Source organism: Megalobrama amblycephala, linkage group LG19 (assembly GCF_018812025.1).
Source record: "Megalobrama amblycephala isolate DHTTF-2021 linkage group LG19, ASM1881202v1, whole genome shotgun sequence".
Taxonomy (NCBI): Eukaryota; Metazoa; Chordata; class Actinopteri; order Cypriniformes; family Xenocyprididae; genus Megalobrama; species Megalobrama amblycephala.
This window is the reverse complement of record NC_063062.1, coordinates 22087475-22114426: the sequence shown is the minus strand read 5'-3', so window position 1 is coordinate 22114426 and position 26952 is coordinate 22087475. Positions and strand designations below refer to the sequence as shown.

Here is a 26952-nt window from a genome sequence, read left to right as displayed (position 1 = left end):
TTGACTACTTTACACATTTTATAAGCTCTTCACGAGTTCCCAGCTGGCCAAAATACCATCACATGCAGGCTACGCACCGCTACGCACACACAACGAGCACATTTACCTCAGCACACAGCATTGTTTTCGATGTTCGGTAAGTTCTGTCTCAAAATAGGCAATACGTCATAAAAACCGACCAATCACATTGTGAATGTATCCCTATGCCTTAAGGTTCGGTATCTTTTGGTTGGGTGATAAAATTGCCAATCTGAACGCTAACCGGACCAGGACTAAATGTTTTTTTTCTTCTTTGGTCCGGACCAAATGAACCAAACGAACCGAACTACAAGTGTGAACGCACCCATATACACCTACAGTAGGATGGATTGAGGCTGAGTATAAATTGTAGGATAATTTTCATTTTTGGGTGAACTAACCCTTTAATATGAGTGAAAAACTAATTTAGCAACAGTGCTTAAACTAAAGTATAAATCTTCTGACATCAAAATGTGTGAGAGCTGTTAAATACTACGAACGATTCTTACCTCCAGAACTAATCCAATTGATTGAGTGAATTAATTAACTATTGCACTACTGTTCAAAAGTTTGGGGTCAGTTTTTTTTTTTTTTTTTAAATAAATAAAATAATACTTTTATTTAGCAAGGATGCTTTAAATTGATCAAAAATGAAAGTAAAGACATTTATACAAAAGCGTAATTTGCGGGTGGGACGGGTGGGACATGTCCCCACCACTTTTTGCCAGGGTCGATATTGTCCCCATCACTTTTTTAAACATCTTGTGGTACAGATGTATACTTATACAAAAGAAACATCTTTAGTTGATTAGCAATTTGTTTGTTTGTGTTAAATAATAGGCGATCTGGCACTGGGATGTGTTGTTTTTGTTGCCACTGTTATTAGTGGCGCAACAGTGTTCACAGCTTCAATATCGCTAACGTTGTTGTGGCCGGAGACTCTGTTCATTCCAGTAAAATCACAAAACAAAATATACATAAACATGTCCCTGCTCTTGATATACAATCACTGATGAACATCTTTTTTAATGAGAAAAAAATGAAATAAATTACACGAGGGCAGATTCGAACCCAGAACCTCTGGGTTTGAATCCGCCCTCGTCCATCAGGACAATTTAACAATAATCGCGGATCCATGTATTTATTGACTCATGTCAATACTCTCAAGACTAACAATATATTGTATTATAGTAGATGTAAGGACGAAACTATCATATTAAACATGAGGTCTATGTCAATAAATTTTGTGCACACACACATTCCTGTCCCACCCACTTTTTAAAACAAAGTTACGCCACTGCATTTATAATGGTACAAAAGATACCTATTGCAAATAAATGCTGTTCTTTTTAACTTTCTATTGATCAAAGAATCCTGAAAAATCCTGTATCACTGTTTCCACAAAAATATTAAGCAACAAAACTGTTCTAAACATTGATACTAATAAGAAATGTTATTTGATCACAGCATATTAGCATGATTTCTGTAGGGTCATTTGACACTGAAGATTGGAGTAATGATGCTGAAAATTCAGCTTTGCCATCTCTGGAATTAAATGTCCTTGGTGGGAATAAAAGCTTCTTCCAAAATCATTTAAATTTTACTGACCACAAACTTTTAAACAGTAGATTAACTAAAGGACAACTAAAATCAAATCAGTGAGTGAGTTGTGTGACTGACTGAAATATTTGTGATTTTGATTTGCAAAGGGTCTCAAGTAATGGTTCAGACACAAACTAGTTCATTAATTATTTTTAATTAATTAAACCAATTCAAAAAAATTGACTTAACAGTACATTACAATAATCAAACCACTAATTTGCAACTTTTCAGTGGTTTGCAGTCATAAATGAAAGGGTCTTGTGAGCGTCTGAATAAAAAATGTTAATTTGTTTTTCAAAATTTAGTAAAGTAAAAGTAACCATTTACACTTTTATCGTTACTTTTGTATATTTTTAAGTTCTGCTCCAACCTCTGGTTACTGTATGATGAGGTAGACCGTTCTAAATGAATAAAATACAGAAAGCTTATAGCTTTTTAGCATTTCGCTTTTTGAGGTGAGTGGTTTACATTAGCCCCCTATTCCTCAGCTTGTGTTCGCCTCTTCATGTTTCAAGTAGCACTTTTAGTGAACCCAAAGGTCTCAATCAGTTTGTAATGTCAGCACAGACGTGTGTTGCTCACTCACAGGGTTTGAGAGAGCAGTAGTCCCACGGGATGGATGAGCTGTTGGTATAACACCACGGGCCGTGTTTGTCCTTGTCTGGGTTTCTGCAGAAGTTCCCCGCCTGTTCAGCCATCAGCAAGTCCACTTCTCTTTCGTTACTGAGAACAAAAACAAATCTGATCATTACAACTCAGGACATTCTCAGAACATGTGCAGCTTTAAAAGAAGAGTGTTAAGAGTGAAAATTATCATTACATGTCTACATATAAACATCCAAAACAGGTGCATCATTCAGGCACATCCAAAGTCGTTTAACACTAATCAAACAGTTTATCCGGTGTTTGTGACAAGACAATACATCTAAAACCATTTAAGAAAAGAGTCCAAAGAAACATCTTCTTCTTATAAGTTAATCTTAAGCTCCAGCTGTGTAGAGTTCCTCTCAGGAGGCAAGGTGAAGTATTTAGCTTGTGCATTACTCATGACATGTTTCCCTAAGTTTTTCCACATTATCAGTCAGATTCAGGAAGATTCACAGATGTAAAGATGCTGCGATTCTTCAAAAGTTCAACAAAAGACCAACGAAGAGCACAAATATGCATAACACCAATGATCTTCTTGCCGTGTTACTCTAGGGTTCATACAATGTAAACAATCTATGCCTAATGCCTGCCCGGCAGTGACCTTTGCAACCCGGCCGTGGCGGCTCACAGGCTGCGGGCCAAATAAAGGAGTTGATTGGCTTTGATGTGTTCATGGAGAGGGGTTAGGGTGAGGAAAAGGGTCAGAGGGTGGCTCTAAAGAATCTTGTTCCAGCTGGGTTGGCCTGCCTGTAATATTTTAGGAAATGAGTCACTCCAACTGCTCCACGTTTACTATCAATTAGAGATCTTCAGAATGGGGTAAAATGTGTTTTCCTTCCTCAGAAAACTGTGAGGGTCTTATTTTTTCAACAAAGACAAAACCTGAAAATCCCTGCGCTTTGCATCAGTGAGCTGGCGGGGCTCTGGAAAGGTCGACCTTTGACCTGGAACTTGTTCATAAAACAGGGAAGTTATTTAACGCCACACATCTCAGGGTGAGTGTGGATGTTAGAAACAACACAGGCCTGTTGTGGAACCGGTTGTTCAATTCCTCTGAGACTTAAACACACACGCTCACTGAAAATTGTGCCAATTCACATTAAACACAGGCAAAACCATAACTGCATTAGAGGAAACAGACCACACCTGGCATGAACAAACATAAAACATAGCTATTTAACACTCCAGTATGGCTGTAAGTAAAACTGTGCATGCATATTTGATAGCTCCATATGCTTGTCTGTTTACATATTAAAAAAACATGAGATATTTCACAATGCATCTGTCTCATTTATTCATTCTCACCAATTTAACGACAACTTGCTACGGTTGACCCTTGAACCTAATGACTAAATGGAGTTGTTCACCTTGCAAAGCCGCACAACGGCATCATGGGATTGTCCTTGAGATCCTGCATTGCGAGTTATGGACCTAGTTTGGTTTCCATGGAAACTGAGTGAATGTCCATGACTGTAACTGTGCGCTTTACCACTATAAATGATGGTTCTGCTTAATACTAGACTATAGAAAATTAAAAAACTATGTGTGCCCATACTAAAGGACTATCAACAATCCATTTCTCCTGTCTAAATCCAAGCCTGTTATTTATTCAGTTTAAAGCTGTAGGATTTTTTTTCTAAAAAGATTCATATACTTTCTCTCAGATTAATATGCAGAGACAACTTTAAATATACATTTCAGCTTTAAGTTTATTTTGCAGTCTAGACATGGATGGCCAGCTTTTACCTTTCACTGTGGTCTTTCCATGGAGCACAGGGGATGCCTGAGCGAGTTTTTGCCCGTTTTCCATTGTACGTGTCACCAATACCCGTATAGCACTCTGAAATAACAAAAATAAGAAAAATCATTACAGTTTCAAAATACATATCAAGAGAAGCAGAGATTAGAAATGGCGTGTGCAGTAATTGTAAGCAACAACATTTTTAAAATTTTAAAGTGCTTGCATTCAAAACTTGATATGATATTCTGCTCTTTATAATTTTCAGGCAAAAACTGTGCATCAAATTGTTTAGAAAAGTAATAGCTCACTTTTCCTCAACCAGTCGCCAGTGTTTAGTATTATTTATATACTTATATTGGGTGATGGGGTAACGCAATACAAGTAACATGAGTTATGTAATCAGATTACTTTTTCCAAGTAACTAGTAAAGTAACGCATTACTTTTAAATTTATAAAAAGTTACTTTTTCAAATAAGTAATGCAAGTTACTTTGTTTTTTCCATAACTGACAGCTCTTCTGTTCCCATGTTAAGAGAAATCATGAGTAAATGCAGAGGTGTTGTGTGTGCTGTGTAAACATGATGGTTATTGTAGTTCTAGACTAAATGTGAACATGCATTTACTCATCTCACCTGCACAAAAACAGATTCAGTATTCCTCAAAATGAATAAAAACAGAGAAATGCAAGCTCAGAATATTACACAAAACTGCAATGTTTAAATGTTATATAACACAAATATACTTTATGTATTTAATCTCAATTTATTAACCAATGTCTTTGCTGCTGAACTTCAATGATCCAATTCAACCATACTCTTAAACAAATATGACTTTAAACATCACATTTGTGTTTCATTTTTTGTTTTTATTGTTGAATAGTACTGAACTTTCTTGTCTGAGCTGTGCCCACTACTGTACAAGCGTGAATTTGCATTTCCTTCTTATTTCACTTATGGTGTGAAAGGGCCTTTACATTTGCCAAAAATAGAACAACATTTTTGTTATTAAAAAACAAGCAAGCCCAGCCCAGATGAGAAAAAGGAATGCAAAAGTAATGTAACACATTACTTTCTATAAAAAGTAACTAAGTAACGCAATTAGTTACTTTTTAGGGAGTAACACAATATTGTAATGCATTACTTATAAAAGTAACTTTCCCCAACACTGCTTATATTTATTATATACGTTTTCAGTTTTTATTTTAATTTTAGTTTAAGCTTTAGTAATTTTGTTATGTGCTTCTACTTTTTTTAATATTTCTATTTAGCTTTAATACATTTTTACTTCATTTTTAGTTTAATTTTCATTTAAGGGTTTTAGGTTTAAGTTCTCAATATAAAACTTAAATTACAGAAAGCATTGTTTTGTATTTTTAGTTAAAAATTACAATACTGCCAGCTGCACAGTTTGAAGTATGGTTCATGTCCGTAGCACAAACATTGTGGAATGAGTAACGGCAGAATTTATTCATTTGTTTGTTTTATGTCTCGGCAGCAGCTAAGGGTATTTTCATAGCAGGAACATTGTAAAGTCAGTTGAAAAATAGATAAACAAACAAATTAATACGCATATTTAAAAAGAGATAAGGAATAGACAAACAGTATAAACAATTTACATACACAAAAAAATGTAGGCGCACTTTTCTAAACCCACTAAGCCTAAGTAAAAGCAAGCACCTCTAAATATATACACAATATGAAAGATAAATGCAATTATATACATGTTGTAATTATCCCAATGAGAGCTCTGCCTTTAATGAGACACTGTTAACCTAACATTATTATCAAACTCTGCAAGTCGAAGTGCTTAAAGAAACACAGCAGGTTTGTGGAAACACAGTGCTTATGGAAACACAGCAGGGCTCCCAGAGCACCACAATAGTCGAGCGATCATCCCAGCGGCCTCAATTGGAACACCAGCTAAATCGATCTTAACATCAGCGCTTGTGCGAGTCCTTCTATGAAGCATCTCCTGGGTCCTGCCAGTCACACGAAGCTGTCAGCAGTGATTAATGCTTGACTCATGCTGTCTCATTCCCACACTGCGGCTCCTGCTCCCCGCACATGTTTCAAACAGCCCCCATTAGTGGCCGTGGAGATCGGACTACAGGGACCACTGTGTACCGATGCCAAGACAGGCAAGAAAGAGCAAATGAAAGAGAGAGAAAGGGAGCAAGGGAGAAAGAGCTATGGCATTTTTGAGCATCATGAAAAGAAATTATATAGATATTATGTCTTGCTGGGGAGGATTAATAAGAACAAAGGCAAGGACGTTTTTTGAGGGTCGTTTTGATATGCAAAGAAGGCATGACTTCAAACGTTACAGCCTTCTTTTTTTACCCAGCCAGCAAAACAAACTTGGAAGAATGCCAGCCATAACATCATGGAAAACAAGATCAAGCCAGTAGATTATAAACATGTTTCTTAAAAAAGCAAATAAGTGTAATAGGTTTTATGGTCACTGTCTGTAAACTCGCCTGGTGTACTGGAATTTTCGCTCTTGCATAACTCACAGTCACCAGTACAGAAATACACATCTAGACAGAGAGGTGGTAAAACCAGGGTCAGACATGTCACGGTACTCCAGCAGCAATTTGAGGGTTAAATGTCTTCAGTCAAGGACACAGTGACAGTGACTACATTGAGATACCAATAAGCTACAGCTGCCACAGTGCTTTTACAAGATCATTTACATTTAAAAAAAAAAATTAATATCGGAGCATGTATCAAACTGCCAAAGTTATGTGAACCATTGAAATATCAAAAGGTATGACGTTTACTGAAATCACGTGATTTTAGCAGTTTGATACACACTCCGAACCAATGATTCGAAACAAAAGATTCATAAAGCTTCGAAGCTTCATGAAGCAGTATTTTGAAATCACCCACCACTAGATATTGTTGAATAAAGTCGTTATTTTGGTTTTGTTGGCTCACAAAAAGTATTCTCGTCGCTTCATAACATTAAGGTTGAACCCCTGTAGTCACATGAACTGTTTTAAATACATCTTTAGTAGCTTTCTGGGCATCTGAAAGTGTTAATTATCTTGCTGTCAATGGAGGCCTTCACTGAGCCATCGGATTTTATCAACAATATATTAATTTGTGTTCCGAAGATGAAAGAAGGTCTTACGGGTGTGGAATGAATTACAAGGGTAATTAATGACAGAATTTTAATTTTTGGGTGAACTAACCCTTTAATAAAGCAAGGAAGGTCTAACGGTTTAAACATATGACAGATCTCAAAGCACACACTTCATCAGTGTGCATGAGAACCAAAAACATTGCAATGCTAATACCATTCAACAGGAACGTCAAACTTTAAATATCAGACAAATATATTGTGAATGACTCTTACCTTCAGGTTCAGGGGTGTGGACTCCACAGCGAGGAATGTTCGTGCAGAATGCCACAGGTACATTGGGGTCAGTCGTGAAGCACCATGGGAGATGACGACCATCAGGATTCCTACAGTAGTTCTCCCGGAGATCCCTGCAGTGCAGACACATACATTTAATCATAAATACACACAGCACACATGTTTCTGTTACAGAGCATATGTTGAACAGACTGCGATTGAGCTTAAAAACTACAGATTCTGAATAATTATCTGCATTTTTTAAAAATCTAAACCTGTATGATGACAGATAAAAATCTGGGAGAGGAAACATTCAGGTTTTCCTAGTGCTGGCAGAACCTGGCAGAAAGCCATGCTGATAAAACCAGCATACCTGGTGAACATATGTGTTTTTGGGGATGCACAATATATCAGAATTGGTAACATACAGTATATATACATATACATAAAATACATATTATTAATAGTTTTTTCATGATATATATTGTAATGTTGTGATGCCTAAATTTACTTAGAATTTAAAGCTGTTGGTGTTGCAAAATGGCATAAATAGTACTATACTACGTTGCAAAATGGCATAAATAGTGTAAATTTTGTTTACTATGAGCCATTTATTGTTTTATATATGTATATGTTGATATATATATGGAGTTTTTGGTATCAAGCACAATTCTAATATCGGTGCATCCTTATGTTTTTTGGATGCTGATGCCCAGCAAGGGATTTTTGTATACTGAAGTAGATTTTCCAGCAAGACTTCGGCCTACCATCTTATAAAAACACCTTCAAACTTTGGCTGTGCATGTGCATGAATACAAACCAGCATGGATGTCCAGCCAACACACATTTGACCTATATATGAATACTTAATGAATATTTTCTTACTTGCAATGATAATTCTGTGGTGTATAAGAGTGTCGATGGGGAAACTGGGCATCCCATCTCTGACAGGTCACTCCCTCGGGGGTGATGCCAACCGTTCCACGATAACCCTCTCCACGTCCACGGAAACAACTTGTTGTGTTGTCAACGTCACCGCCGTTGTCTGAATCTGAGTAAACGGTGAAAAACATAAACAGAAAGACAAAGGGAGTGAGAGAATGAGGCACAATATCACTCCTTAGGCATGATGAACACTGAATCATAGATTCACTATTAACTGTAAGACAGCGCTGCCTTAGGGAGGAATAACAACAGCTTTGTCCTGCTTAACGGAGAGAGATGCTTCCTGAATGAGTCAAAGCAGTCACTAAGTCTGTGACAAATGGTAAAACAGTAGCCTACAGAGCTTTTTTTAGGGTAAAATGTAAGCGTTTTATGAATGATATATTGTTTTTGCCCATGCATCTCATTGCAATAAATTACGCTCATTAGAGACAGAGTTATGTTTACCTCCAATAACCTGATAATACTTCAGTCTGCTAATGAGGCTAGCAGTATAGGGATATAGGCCAAGTCCTGCTAATAAAACCCAAAGTCAAACTCTCAAATGCATCCAATACACTGTGAGAGTCTGAAGAGTTATACAGTGGATCTCAGCGTATGTGATATTATTGTATTCAAGCAATGCTAGGTTAGCATTTTTTACAGCTAACTCAGGCAGTGGCGTAATGTCATGAAGACAAACACAAAGGTCAAGCAATTGGAAAACAATGAGGTGCTCTGTGCCTTAAAGTCTTGCTGTGTTTACTGCAGAGGAGCATGGTATTTTTTAAAAGCATGTTTAGCTTTATAGAGGATCAAATAGTCTTGTTAAGGGGCGACGTTCATTCTGCAAAAGGACGAAATCCACTTCTTGTAAAAGCAGATGCGTTTCCACAGATGGGAGGTGACATACACGGTTAAACTCTGTTTTTGACTGCTTATTAAGATGTTGAGGTGTTTGAAAAGAAGCTTCATTCTGCCAAACAGTGAAAAGCATGGTGAAAAGTGTCTCCCATGATGGTGATCTTCGAGAATCCGTCACAGGATTTTGCTCAAGGTTATGACCAGTACTTGCCAAACAGCTCTGAAAAACAAATGCGAACCCCCGCGGTTCGGTCTAGAATGGAGTGCGTGAACGTCGGACGCCTGAGTTTCTGCCTCACTTCCCACTTAAACCAACATGCCGTCGCCTTGCTAATGAAAATAAACGGAGGCAGTATGAGGAGGAGGAGAGGGGTGTCATTATAATAATAGGTTTTTGGGCGCTTGTGAGCTTGTGTGTTTGAGCGCGCTGGGGGTTTGAAACCCACACGCGTGTTTTGTCTTAAGCGTGGAAGGTTTACATAGCACTTGAAACTCAACCACATTTCTCTCATGCAGATAAGGGAATGCTCTACTGCACTGATGAGGAAAAATAAACACAGAGGCACGTTACTGAAAAGACAGGGCAAGAGCCGAGGAAAGAGAAAGAGAGGAGAGAGAGTTTTATAGGTGGACCCTCTCTCTCTCTCTTCTCCCGGTTACAAACAACATTCCTGTGAGGGTCCCAAACGAAAGGGGAGCCCGGGCTACAGGAAGAGGAAGTTGTAAATTTGGCAAACTCTGCCTCTTTTCATTCTTTTTTTGTCTCTGGCTTCTTTTTTTGTTCTCTTCTCTGTCTCTTCATCTTACACATAGGACGCAGACGCGCACACTCACCGCACTGTTTGATGTTACAGTACTCCCATGGAGTGTTTGGATCGGTGGTGAAACACCAGGGTCTCTGGCGCCCGTCTGGGTTCCTGCAGTAGTTGTCCTTTAGACCTTTATCGGGATACCTGTCATAAGAAGGGCAAAAAGAACACACTTAACACGCCACATATCAACCATCCCAGTGCTACAGCAACTTTGATTTACAGCAGGATAAAATTCTAATAACCTCCAGAAAATACATAACATGCTCTCTGCTTCTGGTACAGCAGGACTTCTTAAGCCAAGCTCACAAGACAGAAGCCTGTCGACTTGCACACACTTAAAGACACAGAAGTCACAATTTAAAATTTTCCAGTATCGGTTGATTTTTTAATTTTTTTTTTTAGAAATTTCTATTTTTATTCAGCTAAGACACATTAAATTCATAAAAAGTGACAGTAAAGACATTTATAATAATACAGAAGATTTCTATTTCAATTAAATGCTGTTTGTTTGAAGTTTCTATTCATCAAAGAATCCTGAAAAAAATGATCAAGTTTTGTAATTATTATATATTTTTATTAAATATTAAATATTACGCAGCTCAACCGTTTTCAAGTGTGATAAGGAATGTTTCTTGAGCACCAAATCGGCATATTAGAATGATTTCTGAAAGAAAGACCGTGTGAAACTGAAATTTCAGCTTTGCCTTTACAGGAATAAACTATAGTTTTTTTTATTTACATGAAAATAGAAAAATGCCTTGTTGAGCATAAGAGACTTTCAAAAAAACTTTAAAAAAATGTTATCAACTCCAAACTTTTAAACAGTTGTGTACTGTATATTGAAAATACTCAAAATGTAATTGTGTGTGCTCATTTCCCATATTTTCTCCAATAATTACATTTTTAAATAACTTTAAGTCAAGAAATGAACATACGACTGATTTCTAGTGTTATATTTATACTAAAGTTGGCAACGATCTGAAACCTTTTGTTGCAGACTGGTCATGTAAAGGGTGAAGGGCTTCTGCCTTGTGATGTTCAGTGGCTTTTTATAGTTGCTTGTACTTCCAAAAAAAATAAAAAAATAAATAAAGGCTCAAGACATCATAGACAATTTGCCTCTTTGGTAGGTTCACACAAAGCAGTCAATTTATTTAGTGATTTATATCAAACAGGGGCATGACACAGTTCCCATGAGGTCAAGTGGGAGAACACTTTATTGATTTTTCAAATATTTTTAAGTTCTTCACAAATGCCATTCCGGATTAGGGTAAATGCAAGAGCATTTTCCATGTATGCAATCTGAGATATTTAAAAAAAAATGTCTTTGTGTGTTTAGAGACTCTTAAGGGAGAGTATTCAAACAAACCAAACGGACATTTATTTCAAGATTAACGATATCGTTGTTTCCCAGAACTAGTAAAGATGTAACTAGGGCACTGGGAAGGTCATACAAAATAAAAATGCCATTTATTGGCTAAAAAGTGCATACATGATGCACTGTACATCAGGTAGCAATGTGGTCATGCTAAAAAAAAAGAGATGTGTAATTGAGAAAAGATGTGCAAGGAACTTTGGAACTTATTTTTGTCCTACATGAGCATGGTCCAAATAAATTATGAAACCGTAAAGAATAATGTTTTCCAAAACGAAGTGTAATTTTTCATGACTGCTGTTAGCCATCACTGCTCAGATTGTGATTTCAGACAGATTAAAGCATATCTGAGTTGTTTTCCACAGTTCACATTCAATGGCATGAGGCAAATGATCCACTCATGACCCCAGATTTCTTCAGCATAGCATTAGTAAACCTCTGTCTATTTTTCCAACTGATATCTGATTCCTTTCTTTGAAACGTAATCATCTTACCATCAACTAAAGTTGTACAAAATCCTGAAGAAAATGTGAGAGGTGTTTGCCATGCATAACTCACCACCACAATGCTAAAGTGTTCTAGTTGGTTTCCATGGTATTGCTATGGGGTTGCTATGGTGTTGCTATGGAGTTTTAGAAGGTTTCTAGAACTGCTTTTCCACTGTCGGGCCGAACAGTTCTTAGAATGGTAAGGAACAGCTCCAGTTTTGTTTCCACTTGAAACTGGTACAGCACGGCACGATTACAAACCGTTCTCGGCACGGAATTCTCAGCACGGTTGTCTAACCTAACGGTTGTCTAACCTATCATGCTGGTAGAATCCGTGAAGTGATGTCGCCACTCGGGATTGGACACTTGTCTATTGCCTGGCTACCAGTTTCTCTGTAGCTGGCTAAGCGCTCTATTTGCAAGACATAAACACAAATTAATAACAAAATTTAAAAAAGAAATATCTGATCATCCTCCATAACGTGGTTGTTATTTACATCTCATATCATCGGTAAACCATTGCGTTACCAAGGCAACGACTGATGCTTTTGTATTACATTACATTACATTACATGCAGTTATCAACCCCACAGTGGAAAATGAAACCGTAACCGTACCAGCTGGCCCGGATCGGCACGGAATGGAACAGTTACGCAATGAAAACCGTTCGGCCCGATGGTGGAAAAGCAGCTTAGATCTTAACTCAAATCAGACCACCCCCAAGTCTCCAAAATATTCTACATATCTCTTGTGTTCCTCCCTTTCACCTGTTTTAGTGAAAAATCATTAGTTTGATTGCTTAGAAAAGTTATTGCCCACCTTAATGCAACAAACTGCATGCTTTGAGGTATCACCATGGTACACAAAGGGCGAACAAAAGGGCAAACTGGCAAAGCTTTCTCATATTGACTGAAAATCATGACCTGAAGTCTGTCTGATTGATGTTGTCCCTTACTGTTTGCACTTTCTGGTGGGTCCCATACCTTTTAGGGTGAAAAAGGTGTCTATGTGGTTCCTCAAGGTCCCAGCGTTGGCATTCCCGGCCGCTTTCCGTGTGGTCCATGGGTCCGCGGTAACTTTCCCCATTACACGTCATACATTCCACTATGGATAAGGAACATGCCTGGTAAGAATGTTAACCAGGACGAGGCCCAAAAGGCCCCAGCTGAGCAACATTAGCATGCTTGTAGAGGATGACTCAACAGGGTTTAACCCTGGTTGTCATGTTAAACAGTTAGAAGAATGCAACTGTGGCAGAATGTTGGTAGTAAATTAGTGCACGTTAACTACGCATTGGCTAATCACTAACGATTAATGACTGCAGGGACTGTTATCATATTTATCAAGAAGACAAGCAATTAAGGAGCCACATGTGACCCTTAGAATGTGTAAAAAATAAATCATCAGACGCTTCAATTTATTAGGCAGACATACCACCCATTAGGCCTTCCATTTAACCCCAAAGGTACATTGCGGCTTTTAACAGATTTCATATGATCAAAGGTTAAAGCAACATGTAATTATTATAGTACTTAGTAAAGAGCTTAGTCACTGTAGGACCAAAACCAAGTATCACAGCAGATGGAGGTCACTTAAGCTAGAGTCATCTCTCTAAATCCTGTTATTAGTTGTACAGTACACACAGTATAAGGAGCAGATTGCTGTAGTAGAAACAGATGTTAATGTCAGCCACTCTCATGAAAACATGATTTTCCTTCTTTTTGTGTGTGTCTGTGTGTTTTTGATTATGGGAAACTAATTTATTAACAAACCCTCCCGGCCATATTTCACCATGCAACTCTTAGAATAGACAAGAGGCTCTCTCTGTGAGCCTGATCACTATCTCTGCAGAAAACCCCTCTTTCACTCGATGTGATCTCCTATTAACGAAAATCCCCAGTCACTCTAACAATCAAGCGCTTTCATTCATCTTCAGTTGATAAAGCTTTAAATCCAATAAATTAGCAATTCACATGAAAAAGGTGTTTTTAATAGGCTGAAAATCCATCTGTACTATAGTGCTTAAACATCTCTCAGTTTGAACTGCAAACCAAGAGGAAAGAGATATCACAAGTGAGATCGTTTTAATATCTCAACTGGTTCTCCTGGACAATAAACTGAGAGTGAATAGAGACTTTTGAAGTCTCCTAATTCACAGATTTTTATCATTAAAAAATACTTCAGTAATCTCACAGTCAGTCTCCTCTAGATCTAAACAACATGCTAGTTTTTATCAAGATACTAATGTTTAGCAATAAATTTCACAGAATTAAGTATTACATTTTCAGTATGATTTTCAAATAATAATAAAAAAAACTTGTCTTGAACTCACCTTCCGAGCATTGTGGGATACTGCAGTCCTGGTGGCGTATTCTAGGGTCCGTGGTAAAGCACCAAGGACCTGTTGTGGTGTTGTCTGGGTTACGACATAAATTATCCCGTAGATCGCGGTGCTTATGCCTCTGGGGTAAGAAACTGATGGAGTGAGGACAGAAACAGAGGTGATGTTTATAAAATCATATACACAAGCGAAATTGCTGCAATTTCCTTAAACAATATACAGTTACTCTTTGATATGTGACTTGACATTTCTAGCTGCATAGGGTGAGGATTGATGATCGTATTAAACCGGTCGCATAGTGACATCAACAATCCTCTGCAATTATTGTCTTACTGAATACAGAAACCTCACTACAACTGAAGTAAGAATCACTTCTGGAAGAATTTTACTGGGTGTCAGGTGACACATTTATGACTTCCAGCCAAATACAACAGAAGATCTCAATAATTTATATATACATTAATAAAAGTGGCACGACTATCGGTATCTAACATCAGAATGCAGCTGCTATTCTACATTTCATTGTGATGCAAGAACTTAACATGTATTTGGCCCTGGGGAAATTGTTACCTCTTCATTTTTGTTTTGTTTTTTTCCCATATGGAAAACGTACAGAGGTTTGATCTTAAAACAACACATGCATGTAGGCAAATAATGATTTTGGCAAGAAATGGAGTAGTATAAAGCTGTTGGCCGTTGTTGTTTTAAGAGCGTTTATTCTTGGTTATTTGAACACTCTGAAAGCACATGGTAGCCAGCGTTTTTGGCTACCAATGCCATTGCAGAACTACACAATTTGCAGACTTGTTTGTCATCCAATTATCCATTTATTCTAAAACCAAAAAGAATCTCAATCCAATGGATTAGTAATAGTATACGGCAGTCATGTGACATGATGACCACCATTATGGGGTGACCCACCCCATATTAGAACAAAACAGCTTTTGTTGGGCCACCAATATGATTGTGTACATCATTTTAAAACTATTTCTCAAAGTTATTATTCATTTCTTTAAGGGTACTTTATATTGGTAAAACTCTGAGATGCCGCTATGCAAATACCCTATTATCCTTGCCATGCAAATATTTGAAAACCATTAATAAATCATTGCCTTAAGCCAAACGGTAATTATCTTTTGAGTAATTCACAACACAAATTGGCCACATTCATGATGATTGATGAATACAGATAAAAATGGAATCTGTGACAAATTAGCTGACCAGAGGCCTGTTCGGTATTTCAAAACGTTCAGGTCCATTGGCTTCTTGAGCCGATAAAACATGCCTGTGATGTTTCAGAGGCAAGCATATCAAAAGCTGGCTTTAAAACTGAGCTGATGTCCATTAGACAGATAAAAAGAGCTGAAGGAAAAAGAGGAAAGAGAGGGAGATATGGGAGTTGGGAAGTTGGTGGTAGGGTCAAGGTCTCTGAAAGGTAATCACATTTTCAGGTTTATAAAAAGGGCATGAAACTTTTGTACAGGCCTACTACCAAAATAGGACAGATCTATCATATCGACTTGCTGTAGAGGAAGTAAACCAAAAGCACCATGTGGCGTCCCTAATGAATTCCTGCATCCGTAATGAACTTGTATCAAAGACGTGTTCTGCATTAGGTATCTTATCTTATTCTTGTGCTGCTTTCTGTCAAACTCCTACTTATGCACAAACCCTCAAATCCTCTAAACCTGACATCAGTTCCAGGCGGCATATGGCTTCTTAATGTTTATTTTTAGATGTCAGTGTATACAAAAATGTATATTTAGGGTAAACTTTCATTGGATATTTACGCATAGGAATAACTGTACAAAAACGTCTATTTTTGGTCATGCAAGAACGGAAGCAATTGTTTGAATGTACTGGCTGCTTGTTGGCATTCCTGTCATTGACCTAATTGTCTCCATCGGCGTTCCACTTCTGAGAATAATCGAGTTGCACTTACTGTCACACTTAGACTCAGTAAGAACCCTCTTATGAATCAAAGTCAGTAAGACAGCACACATAAACTTGCACATTCATCATCATTAGAGTCTAATGTGGATTTTTATAACTCACCAAGTCTGTTTTGCCATTAGCTATCTAATAGTGTAATATGTGCATAAATAAATAAACTGAAACATACCAAGGAGATGTTAACCGCTATCTGCTCTCCACAAGACTTTTGATAATCACAGAAATGCACATAGTGGGTAATTGAGTTTAATTGCCCATAGAGAGAGAGACCGAACCAAGAATGGGAGGTAAAGAGACTGAGTAAGCTCTTACTTGTGTTCATGTGGAATTTTGGAATTCCAGAGTTGGCACTGTACTCCACTCTTGGTCACTGATCTCTTTCCTTTGTAGTTGAGTCCATTGCCGATGATGCATTCTCTCATGAAATCTAAAAGACAACAGGCATACAAACACACCTCAGGTTATGCATTGATCTTTATGTGCAACAGTCGGGTTCTGGAAGCAAAAATCTCATTCATTTTCACTAAACAGATTTTTTTTAACATTTCAAGACAAACCAATCATCTACTTCAAACTTGTTAGGCAATAGTGTATGCTTTTGTAGTTTCTGAAGTGAGTGATTTTAAAACCTTATTTTGAATTTAAAATATTTAACAATTTTTTTATATTTTTGAAAGAAGTCTCTTATACTCACCAAGGCTGCGTTTATTGGACCCAAAATACAGTAAAAACATTAATATTGTGAAATATTATTACAATTTTAAATAACTGTTTTTTATTTTAATTCATTGTAAAATGTAATTTATTGATGTGATGGCAAAGATGAATTTTCAGCATCATTACTCCAGTCTTCAGTGTCACATGATGCTTCATGCTGATTTGGTGTCTAAGAAACAATTCTTATTATTATCACAGTTGCTTAATATTTTTGCGGAAACTGTGATTCTTTGGTGGTGTGGAGCCGTGTGGAATACGTTTATGATGGATGGATGCACTTTTTTTCAAGCTTCAAACAGGTGGTTTTATTATAAAGCTTTGGAGAATCAGGGTGATTATTAATATAATTGTGAATGTATTCATCTGAAAGAAGAAAGTCATATACATCTAGGATGGCTTAAGGGAGAGTAAATCATGTGTATAATTTTCATTTTAAAGTAAACTGATCCTTTAATGTGAATCTGCTGAATAAAAGTATTTACTTCTTTCAAAAAAGAAAAGAAAAAAAAGTCTTGAACCAAGGTCGCTATAAGTCCCTAAATGTCACTTTACCACTCTGTTGTCAGCAGTAATACATATAAACAAGCAAAGTCAACAGAAATCCCAGCCTGATCTGTGTTTTTGGGTAAAGTGCTACATAAACGTTTTTGAGGTAAAATGCTACATAAACATACACAAACATGAGTTGATTTGATAAATGTCAAGTCTTTAAGGCAAGTGTTTTAGACTTCAGATAATCTGCAGTACTATTAGAATTAGAAGTGAACAGAGGGGTATTTACTTCCAGTGACTTAGAGTGAGATTCATTCTGCTGTGTCATCCTCATCATGATGGTGGACAGATAGAATGTGTGTGTGTTTGCATGAGTGTGTCATCATCACATGGACACTGATCTCACATTTATTCACACTGAAACTTAATTAATCCTTAAGAGTCCAATGCTTGGCTAAGGTTTGAGAACAGCTCTTCACATTATAAAACCCCTCAGTGGCAGATCATGCCAGCATAAGCTTTAACTCTAAATGTCTTGGTATAGAGACTTAAAAGGGTTTAAAAACAAAGCATGTACCAAATCACACATTTTGATGTGATATAGACATTTTATGCTTGATAACTGATATGATATCCAATTCCAAATTTATATTGTTTTGGCTTTTTAGTTTGAAAAGCATTCAAACTAAAGCCCCAATCAAAAATTTGACATGACATCAGACATTAAAAAATGAAAATGCACAGTGAATATGATTGATAACAGTTTGGTACTTTTGAAACCTGGTATTGAAAAAGAATATGGTTTTTGAATAGCTGTGAAATTACTATCTCTGTAATACTTTATTTCGATGGTCCACTTTAGACATTCTACTAACTATAAGCAAATTTGCAACTACATGTCAACTAACTCTCATTAAAGTATTATTAGACTGTCTGCTTAAAGCTGCAGTCCATAAGTTTTGCCTCTTTGTCGCCATCTCTGTTTGAAAACCTGCAATTGCAGTTATTTGCAGAATTATCATCTTTACATAGGTTGTGCATGGGCACGGCTCCTCAGCGCGGATGAATCTAATGTTTTGAGGAGAATGTGTGGCTGTCAGTCACCGTACTGGTGGATACTGTACTTCGGATTCGGAATTACAGATTGTAGTCTTGGAAGAATGACCAAAATAATAATTTTCACCAGAGAATGTCATCTGAACAAGTAAGTAACACGTCTGTCACTTTTTTTCTGACCAACTGAGAAAAAAAAAGCATTACAATGAATTGCGCCACCAGTGGTGATTAAATCTAACGATCGCTTAGCTCATATCACATCAAACCGTGCAAATTATTATTATTGTTATACTTTGTTCTCAAATTGTTCTCAAATGATCAGCATTGCGTGACTACGTGTATTTAGTGTGTATTAGCATTACCTGTAGATTTCAATTTCTGTACAGTCTAATCTCTAACGCTAATTTGTCAGACCATACAATCCTCCATCAAAATGATATGTTTAATTATTCCAGCTGCTGTGAAAAACAGGCTATAAATGATCTGCTACCTGCAGCATCCTCACATGATATAGCCTACTAGCTGGGATGTAATGGAATGACGCAAAGACGAACGGAAACCTACCAGTACCACTCGAATTAGAAAACATTATTACAGGCTTACTGTTGTGAATCAGGCTAAGGTAAGGAGATAGTTTTGAACACTGGCTGGTTATGTACTTGCTCAAAAACTGATTTTGGATCATTTTTAACCAAAAAAAGTTACAGACAGCAGCTTTAATATCTGTGAACAATTTGTTTTGATGGTCCTCCTACAGACATGTTTCTACTGACTATAAAGTATCTTTGCAAGTACCTGTCAACTTATTCTACTAACCCTAACACATAATCCTAACCTAACAGTATACTAACAGTCTACTACAGTCTACTAATATTCTAATGAGAGTTAGTTGATATATTGTGCATTCCTATTAGAACTACTCTCTGGCCTAAAGGATGTAAAACCTAGTGGCAATAAAGCAGGTTTTTACAGTTTACCTTTCTTTTCATATAGGTCGCAGTTGAAGTCATTCTCCATGCGGACACCAATGGTGAGGCTGTCGTATGAGAGTAAATGACACTTTGCACTTTTCTGATCAAAGCTGAATGCTCTGCAAAGATACATGACAGATGTTATTCATTAAATGATGTTAAGCATATGAAAACAAGACGATGGTGACAAAAATGATGATTGTGAGCCTCGAATTGAGACATGTAATGTCATCAGTAGATATTATTATCATGTAAAGCAATGCATAAAATAGCTACTGTTTACTATTTTTGATTTATTTTTGTATTTTGAAGTCAGGTGATGCCTCCCAAAAAAAAGAAATGAAAGCATTGCAAGAGCTAAAGATCAAATGTCATGCAACTTCATGCAATTTCTATCTACTAAGAGCTGCATTTTCTTTCTATGCAGAAGTAACCAGAGGTCATTGACCTGAAACATCAAAATAGGAAATACTGGGACTGCTGATGTTCGATTTCCCCTAGTGAGGCAGATTCCAGCTGCTTCCTCTCACACTGTGTTGTACACAATTAGCCAATCCAATGCTATTTCAAATCAGCGAGTTTGGAAAGAGCAACTTGGGAGTGTGCTTCTTTTATTTAGACACTCTTCAGAATTATGCTTTGGCTGTTTATGATTACGTGTAAGGTGGGGTGTCTCTGTGGTTTAACCTTTGTAGACCTCTGTACCTGCAGGTGAACTGAAGCTTCCTGTTGCGGCTACAGCGACGTGCGCACTTTCCCACACTCATATTGCGGCCTTTGGACATGTAGGACACATCAGGTGGCGTGACCAAGCGCACGGCATCAGTCTTCTGGTAGTCTTGCAGGGCATGCCTCTTAGTTTCTGCCACACAGAACATACATGTTAGGATGGGGAGAAGCACTAGTCGAATCCAAACATGAATTTCATGACAGATGGTACGTTATTTTTTTTCCTCTTTATCGGCTGAGGCTGATCATAAGCCTCATAGGAGAGAGCAGAGTGGCCATAAATTAGAATATAAAATATGGAGCAAAAAAGGAACTAAGATGATGAAATTGTATTTCAACAACCTGCTTAGATCACAATAAAAATGGGCAAATCTACATGTTTTCACAATCGACTAGCGTTGGATGTCTGGATAACTAGTCAACTAGTTTGTGTTAAAGGAAGAATTCGGGCAAAAATGATAATTTTACCATCATTTACTCATCTTCAAGTCATTTTAAACCTGAATGCATTTCTTTCTTCTGCAGAACATAGAAGGTATTTTAAAGAATGTTTCGTGACTGTCATTGCACTAAATAAATAATTACATAAATACAAGGGTCATTGACGAATAAGGTTTTTAAGAGTGTAATTTCGAAGTTTATTAAGTGTTAACAATGAGATTATGTGGTCATAAGATGGACAAAATTTGTCACCAAAAAAGTCATTAAACCAAAATTTCGGTTTTACAGAATGATGATATTTTCAAACAATGCTAACAGGCTGATATCTAGCTAGCAAGCTAGATAGCTTGTTAGCTAGCTAAGAAAAGGACAATTAAACATTTTATATTTAGTACATTTTTTTTAAAATATTACAAAATTTTCTGTGTTTTATAGTAGTTGTACCAAATGCCTGATGTTTCAAGACCTGATGTGTGTATGAGCAAAGGAAAACATGAATTTTTCAAATAGTTAAGAGAGAGTTAGTTACTTTGCTTTACGACCATGTGGTCCTTTGCAGGTGTCTGATGTCACATCCTGTCACATGATACTAACCGCATGACTTGATCCAAAATAGTCCCTTTATATTGGTTACTCCAAATGACATCAGTGAAATTCATTTTTCTGGACATTCTTTCTCATGAGAAAGCAACGACTTCTACACATAATTTTAATACCATTTTGCACTGTTGATATATGATGTTATAAAATCATGCCAGAACAAAAAATGTATACATTTATTACATTTTAAGATATTTTAATCACAAATTAAATGGCTGTATTGGCTTTTGGACGGTCAAACCGAATGACCTTTTGACACTTCAAAATCTTTAAAATACATTTATATGTGGCAAAATATAATTAAAACCTTTTGGATTCAATAAAAGAGCTCTAGTTGTACTACCTTACATACTTTGGATGTCATATCTTTGTTTTTTATTATTATTAAGGCCTTTGGACAACAACAACAACAAAAAAAAAAACTTTTAAGGAACCCTTCTGTAATTTATATGGTATCACATCCACAAGCCCCTGATCAGACTAAACTTAGTCAGCTTTACCACAATATTACACTTACAAAGATCCTAGCTGCCCAACAACCTACTGCTGAGGTCATTGATCAACTAGTTAGTTGCCCAACAACCTACTAGTGAGGTCACTAATAGACTAGTCAGTTGTGGGGCAGGCAGGATCCTTCTTGGGCATCCTGGATCCTGATCTTTCTGGGTTACAACACTTTATTTCAAGATTATTGAGTGCATAACAGGATGCAAAGGCATCAATCAATCTTCTTTGGTTGCAGGGCCAACGGAAACTGGCACTGATCCGAGTGTGCCACAACAAACCTTCTAAAACCACCACAAGAGGCCATCCATGCCAACTGCAGTCATAAGAACTGAGTTATCTGTCAAGCACATGGTTAGAAAGCACCAATTACACAGCCACAAACCACACTGTAAAATCAGACATGTTTTTGGATGTAAAACAAGCATTGGATACTGATAGTTGACCAATCAAGGAACATTACTATCCGTCCAAACTCTAAAACTGACCCAAAGCCAACAGTCATTCTCTTTGAAAAGACTCCAGCTCTGAATATCATTAGAAAGTAAGTCTGTACAGCACAACAAGCAACAAGATTGCCAGTTTCCCAGTGCACTACACTCAGGGTCATCTCATAATATAATAAACAGTAACATGAATATGTTTATACAAATATCAAAGTATAGTAGTAGTCTAATAGCAGTAAAGCATAATATACTGTAGGCCTATATATTCTAATCTATGCAAAACGGCATGATATCTGAGCATATACACACCGATCAGGCATAACATTATGACCACATTCCTAATACTGTGTTGGTCACATTTTGCTGCCAAAACAGCCCTGACCAGTCAAAGCATGGACTCCACTAGACCCTTGAAGGTGTGCTGTGGTATCTGGCACCAAGATGTTAGCAGCAGATCCTTTAAGTCCTGTAAGTTGCGAGGTGGGGCCTCCATGGACTTGTTTGTTCAGCACATCCCACAGATGCTCGAGAAGGCCATGTCAACACCTCAAACTCGTTGTTGTGCTCCTCAAACCATTCCTGAACTATTTTTGCTTTGTGGCAGGGCGCATTATCCTGCTGAAAGAGGCCACAGCCACCAGGGAATACCGTTTCCATGAAAGGGTATACATGGTCTGCATAAAAGCTTAGGTAGGTGGTACGTGTCAAAGTAACATCCACATGGAGGGCAGGACCCAAGTTTTCCCAGCAGAATATTGCCCAAAGCATCACACTGGCTTGCCTTCTTCCCATAGTGCATCCAGGTGCCATGTGTTCCCCAGGTAAGCGAGGAACACGCACCTGGCCATCCACGTGATGCAAAAGAAAACGTGATTCATCAGACCAGGCCATCTTCTTCCATTGCTCCGTGGTCAAGTTCTGATGCTCACGTGTCCACTGTTGGCGCTTTCGGCGGTGGACAGGGGTCAGCATGGGCACCCTGACTGGTCTGCGGCTATGCAGCCCCATAAGCAACAAACTTCGATGCACTGTGTATTCTGACACCATTCTATCAGAACCAGCATTAACTTCTTGAGCAATTTGAGCTACAGTAGCTTGTTTGTTGGATCAGACCACATGGGCCAGCCTTCGCTCCCCACATGCATCAATGAGCCTTGGCTGCCCATGACCCTGTTGCCAGTTCACCACTGTTCCTTCCTTGGACCGCTTTTGATAGATACTGACCACTGCAGATCGGGAACACCCCACAAGAGCTGCAGTTTTGGAGATGCTCTGACCCAGTCGTCCAGCCATCACAATTTGGCCCTTGTCAAACTCACTCAAATCCTTACGCTTGCCCATTTTTCCTGCTTCTAACACATCAACTTTGAGGACAAAATGTTTATTTGCTGCCTAATATATCCCACCCACTAACAGGTGCCGTGATGAAGAGATAATCAGTGTTATTCATTTCACCTGTCAGTGGTCATAATGTTATGCATGATCGGTGTATATGACTCAGTACATCTGAACAAAGGTTTTACTCCCCATTATACAGAATGTATTGCTATAAAATCAATAAACTCTATGATCAGAGCAACCAACAAGCCACACTGATTCTTCAATGTCACAGATCATACAGCAGATTAGAAACTAAATGACTAAACTCAGAATAATTAATAGGCTTTGTGCAACAAAGCGGTTTTGATTTCAGAAGAAGAGTTTCATAGTGCCACACTCTAACACTTAATCTCTCACTTCGGCTCCATGCACACTGTCGGTGACTCATTTATCCAGATGTTTTGCAAAGAAACAGCCCACTCACCATGAATGTCAACATCTGTGAAGTTTTCCGTAGTGAAACTTAATACAATGTTTGGGAACTGTGACGCTTTTGATACATGTGTAATTTGAGTCATGAACTGCATGGCCAGTGCATTTTGATGCTTTTAAAATAGATTAAAAATGGAAATTTAAGAGATTAATAAAGATGAAAAAATGTATGACGTTTATTCTGAGGATAAAATTTATGTAGCACACTAAGTTATAGTATATTTGACATTGGTCTTCAAATTTGATTGGCTGAGCGGTGTTCTAATAGTGCTGATAGTCCAACAACAACAGAATATTTTACTGTTTGTATCGCTCTGCTTGTTTGTGGGGTTTCAGATCAGAGTTTGTGATTTGGCTTCTTTTGGAACAACTTTCCTTGTCAGAGAATAAAATATACAAAATAACAAGCCATGAAACATAAAGAGCTGTTGTATTAAAGCAACATCACATTCACAACCATGTTATTGGTCTGCATAATACTAGCATGGCCAAATCACAGCCATGCTAATATTCAGTAAAATAACACTTTTGTTTGTGTCATTTTGTTTAAAGTCCATGTGAAAATGGAAGTTGTGACCAACTTTACTTCAATATTGTGGCATATTTCAGGGTGAAAAGTAATATTGAGTTAGAAAAAATAAAGGGTGGGGCTTGAATTTAGTGCACCTCCTCCTTGGAGGGGAGTGTTTAATAATGTTCTGCCCAAGACGCCAAACTGACATCATCAGAGAAAGAGGGGAAAAAAATTATCCAATTTTGACCTTTTTTTTCTTCTACAGATTAACTATTGTTCACCACAAGACTTAATGTGCACTACCAAAGTAAATAGAGTCGACTTTCAATATATTGACATTGCAGTAGAAATTAACACGCTTGCATAAATATTTACATACTCATAGTAATACTATCAACAATAATGAAACAGATATACATGTTGTAAATTAATCTTTATCTTAAGTAAACAGTGAAACAATATCTATGATTATTTTAAACATGATATAAATGTGTGGAATAACACTTGTCATTATTTGTATTATTTTTTTAAATAATATATAATGTTTTATCAAATAAAAGATTGTGTGACAAACCTCTAGATTCATCATCATCAAAAAAAAAAAAAAAAAAAAAGTATACATGCAAGTCTATTAAGCTGATGTTTATTTGACAATAACAGGGTGAACATTTGTGTTAGCCTAACTCTACTAATTTGTTAAACAGGTTTCTATACGTATAAATGTAACTACAAATCAGTGAGCTTAATCTGTGACTTTCAAAAACTTTAATATGTTACTTTCATGGAAAAAAAAAAAATACTAATACGTTAATTTCTCGAAGCCCAAAAGGCACCAATTAGGAATGACCCATAAATAGCATCCTATGAGCTCGCGCAGAGATAGTGGGCATCTCCAAAACACTGTTACAAAAAATAGCCATGCCATATTCAGCCCTGAAACCAGTTACTACTGTATTACTGTAAAACATGATGCAGCTATCCTGTAAAACAGGATACAGTTAGGTTATTACTTCAAAACATTATACATGACACCTAGAAAGAAGCTTTGTCTTACTGAAGAAGAAAAAAAACTTACCTGAGTAAACCAAAACAGCCACACAGAGCAAAATTTTGTAAATCCACATGTCTCTTTGGATAGTTTTATGTGACTCCAAAATTCAAAAGAGATGTCAGAAGTCTTGGCGTTTTCCTCCTTTTAATAATACTATTAGTAAGATTCTAGTCTCACCAGCAGTGGCTGTGGCGGTGCTCTTGTGGACAGTGAACAAGCGCGCGATGTACTGACTGAAGATGAGCGCGAGCTGAGAGACTCTACCTCACGCGCTCCCTCCCCTTTCCCTCAGCTCATTTAAAGTCGCCCCGCCACTGTCCACTCCTCCATATAAAATTATCACATATTATCGCATTTCCTGATAGACACTGAGGTTGTTGAACCGATCCGGGAAGTAAAATAAATGCAAATTGTTTATATTGTTGCCTCTCTAATTTATTGGAGCGGATGGAAAGTGTTGAGGAGATGTCAACACAGCTGTGTGATGCTGCACTAACCTTCCTGAGGGTGTTTGGGAGTAAAGTTGTGAATTGATAAACTCTGGGCCACTCACGTTGTTTTAGTTTGCAAGATAGCTTATTTTACATTTAGTTATCGGCAGCCCTCTTAGTCATGATAGAATGAAATTATTAATCATGCTTACTTTTTCATTCACAAATATGCTATCATTTCACTGCCTTAGATAAATGTATGTACAAACCCGATTCCAAAAAAGTTGGGACACTGTACAAATTGTGAATAAAAACAGAATGCAATGATGTGAAAGTTTCAAATTTCAGTATTTTATTCAGAATACAACATAGATGACATATCAAATGTTTAAACTGAGAAAATGTATAATTTTAAGGGAAAAATAAGTTGATTTTAAATTTCACGGCATCAACACATCTCAAAAAAGTTGGGACAAGGCCATGTTTACCACTGTGTGGCATCCCCTCTGCAAACATCTGGGGACTGAGAAAAGTTGCTCAAGTTTAGGAATAGGAATGTTGTCCCATTCTTGTCTAATACAGGCTTCTAGTTGCTCAACTGTCTTAGGTCTTCTTTGTCGCATCTTCCTCTTTATGATGCACCAAATGTTTTCTATGGGTGAAAGATCTTGACTTCTTCTACGCAGCCATGATGTTGTAGTTGATGCAGTATGTGGTCTGGCATTGTCATGTTGGAAAATGCAAGGTCTTCCCTGAAAGAGACGACGTCTGGATGGGAGCATGTGTTGTTCTAGAACTTGGATATACCTTTCAGCATTGATGGTGCCTTTCCAGATGTGTAAGCTGCCCATGCCACACGCACTCATGCAATCCCATACCATCAGAGATGCTTCTGAACTGAGCGCTGATAACAACTTGGGTTGTCCTTGTCCTCTTTAGTCCGGATGACATGGCGTCCCAGTTTTCCAAAAAGAACTTCAAATTTTGATTCGTCTGACCACAGAACAGTTTTCCACTTTGCCACTGTCCATTTTAAATGAGCCTTGGCCCAGAGAAAACACCTGC

General features: G+C 37.4%; 1 protein-coding gene across 1 annotated transcript in view; it reads right to left on the bottom strand.

Annotated features, from left to right (window-relative positions):
- The window catches only part of LOC125254287 (hepatocyte growth factor), a 35902-nt gene extending 10095 nt beyond the window's left edge, over positions 1 to 25807 (bottom strand). Inside the window, exons 1-11 of the mRNA XM_048168846.1 lie at positions 25481 to 25807; positions 20065 to 20221; positions 19366 to 19478; positions 16436 to 16550; positions 14162 to 14304; positions 12813 to 12933; positions 9989 to 10107; positions 8252 to 8417; positions 7367 to 7500; positions 4015 to 4108; positions 2207 to 2343 (exon numbers count right to left, since the gene is read on the bottom strand). Coding sequence (XP_048024803.1) covers positions 2207 to 2343; positions 4015 to 4108; positions 7367 to 7500; positions 8252 to 8417; positions 9989 to 10107; positions 12813 to 12933; positions 14162 to 14304; positions 16436 to 16550; positions 19366 to 19478; positions 20065 to 20221; positions 25481 to 25529 — 1348 coding nt within the window. The 5' untranslated portion in view covers positions 25530 to 25807. The remainder of the gene's footprint in view (positions 1 to 2206; positions 2344 to 4014; positions 4109 to 7366; positions 7501 to 8251; positions 8418 to 9988; positions 10108 to 12812; positions 12934 to 14161; positions 14305 to 16435; positions 16551 to 19365; positions 19479 to 20064; positions 20222 to 25480) is intronic.
- Positions 25808 to 26952: the final 1145 nt, after the last annotated feature.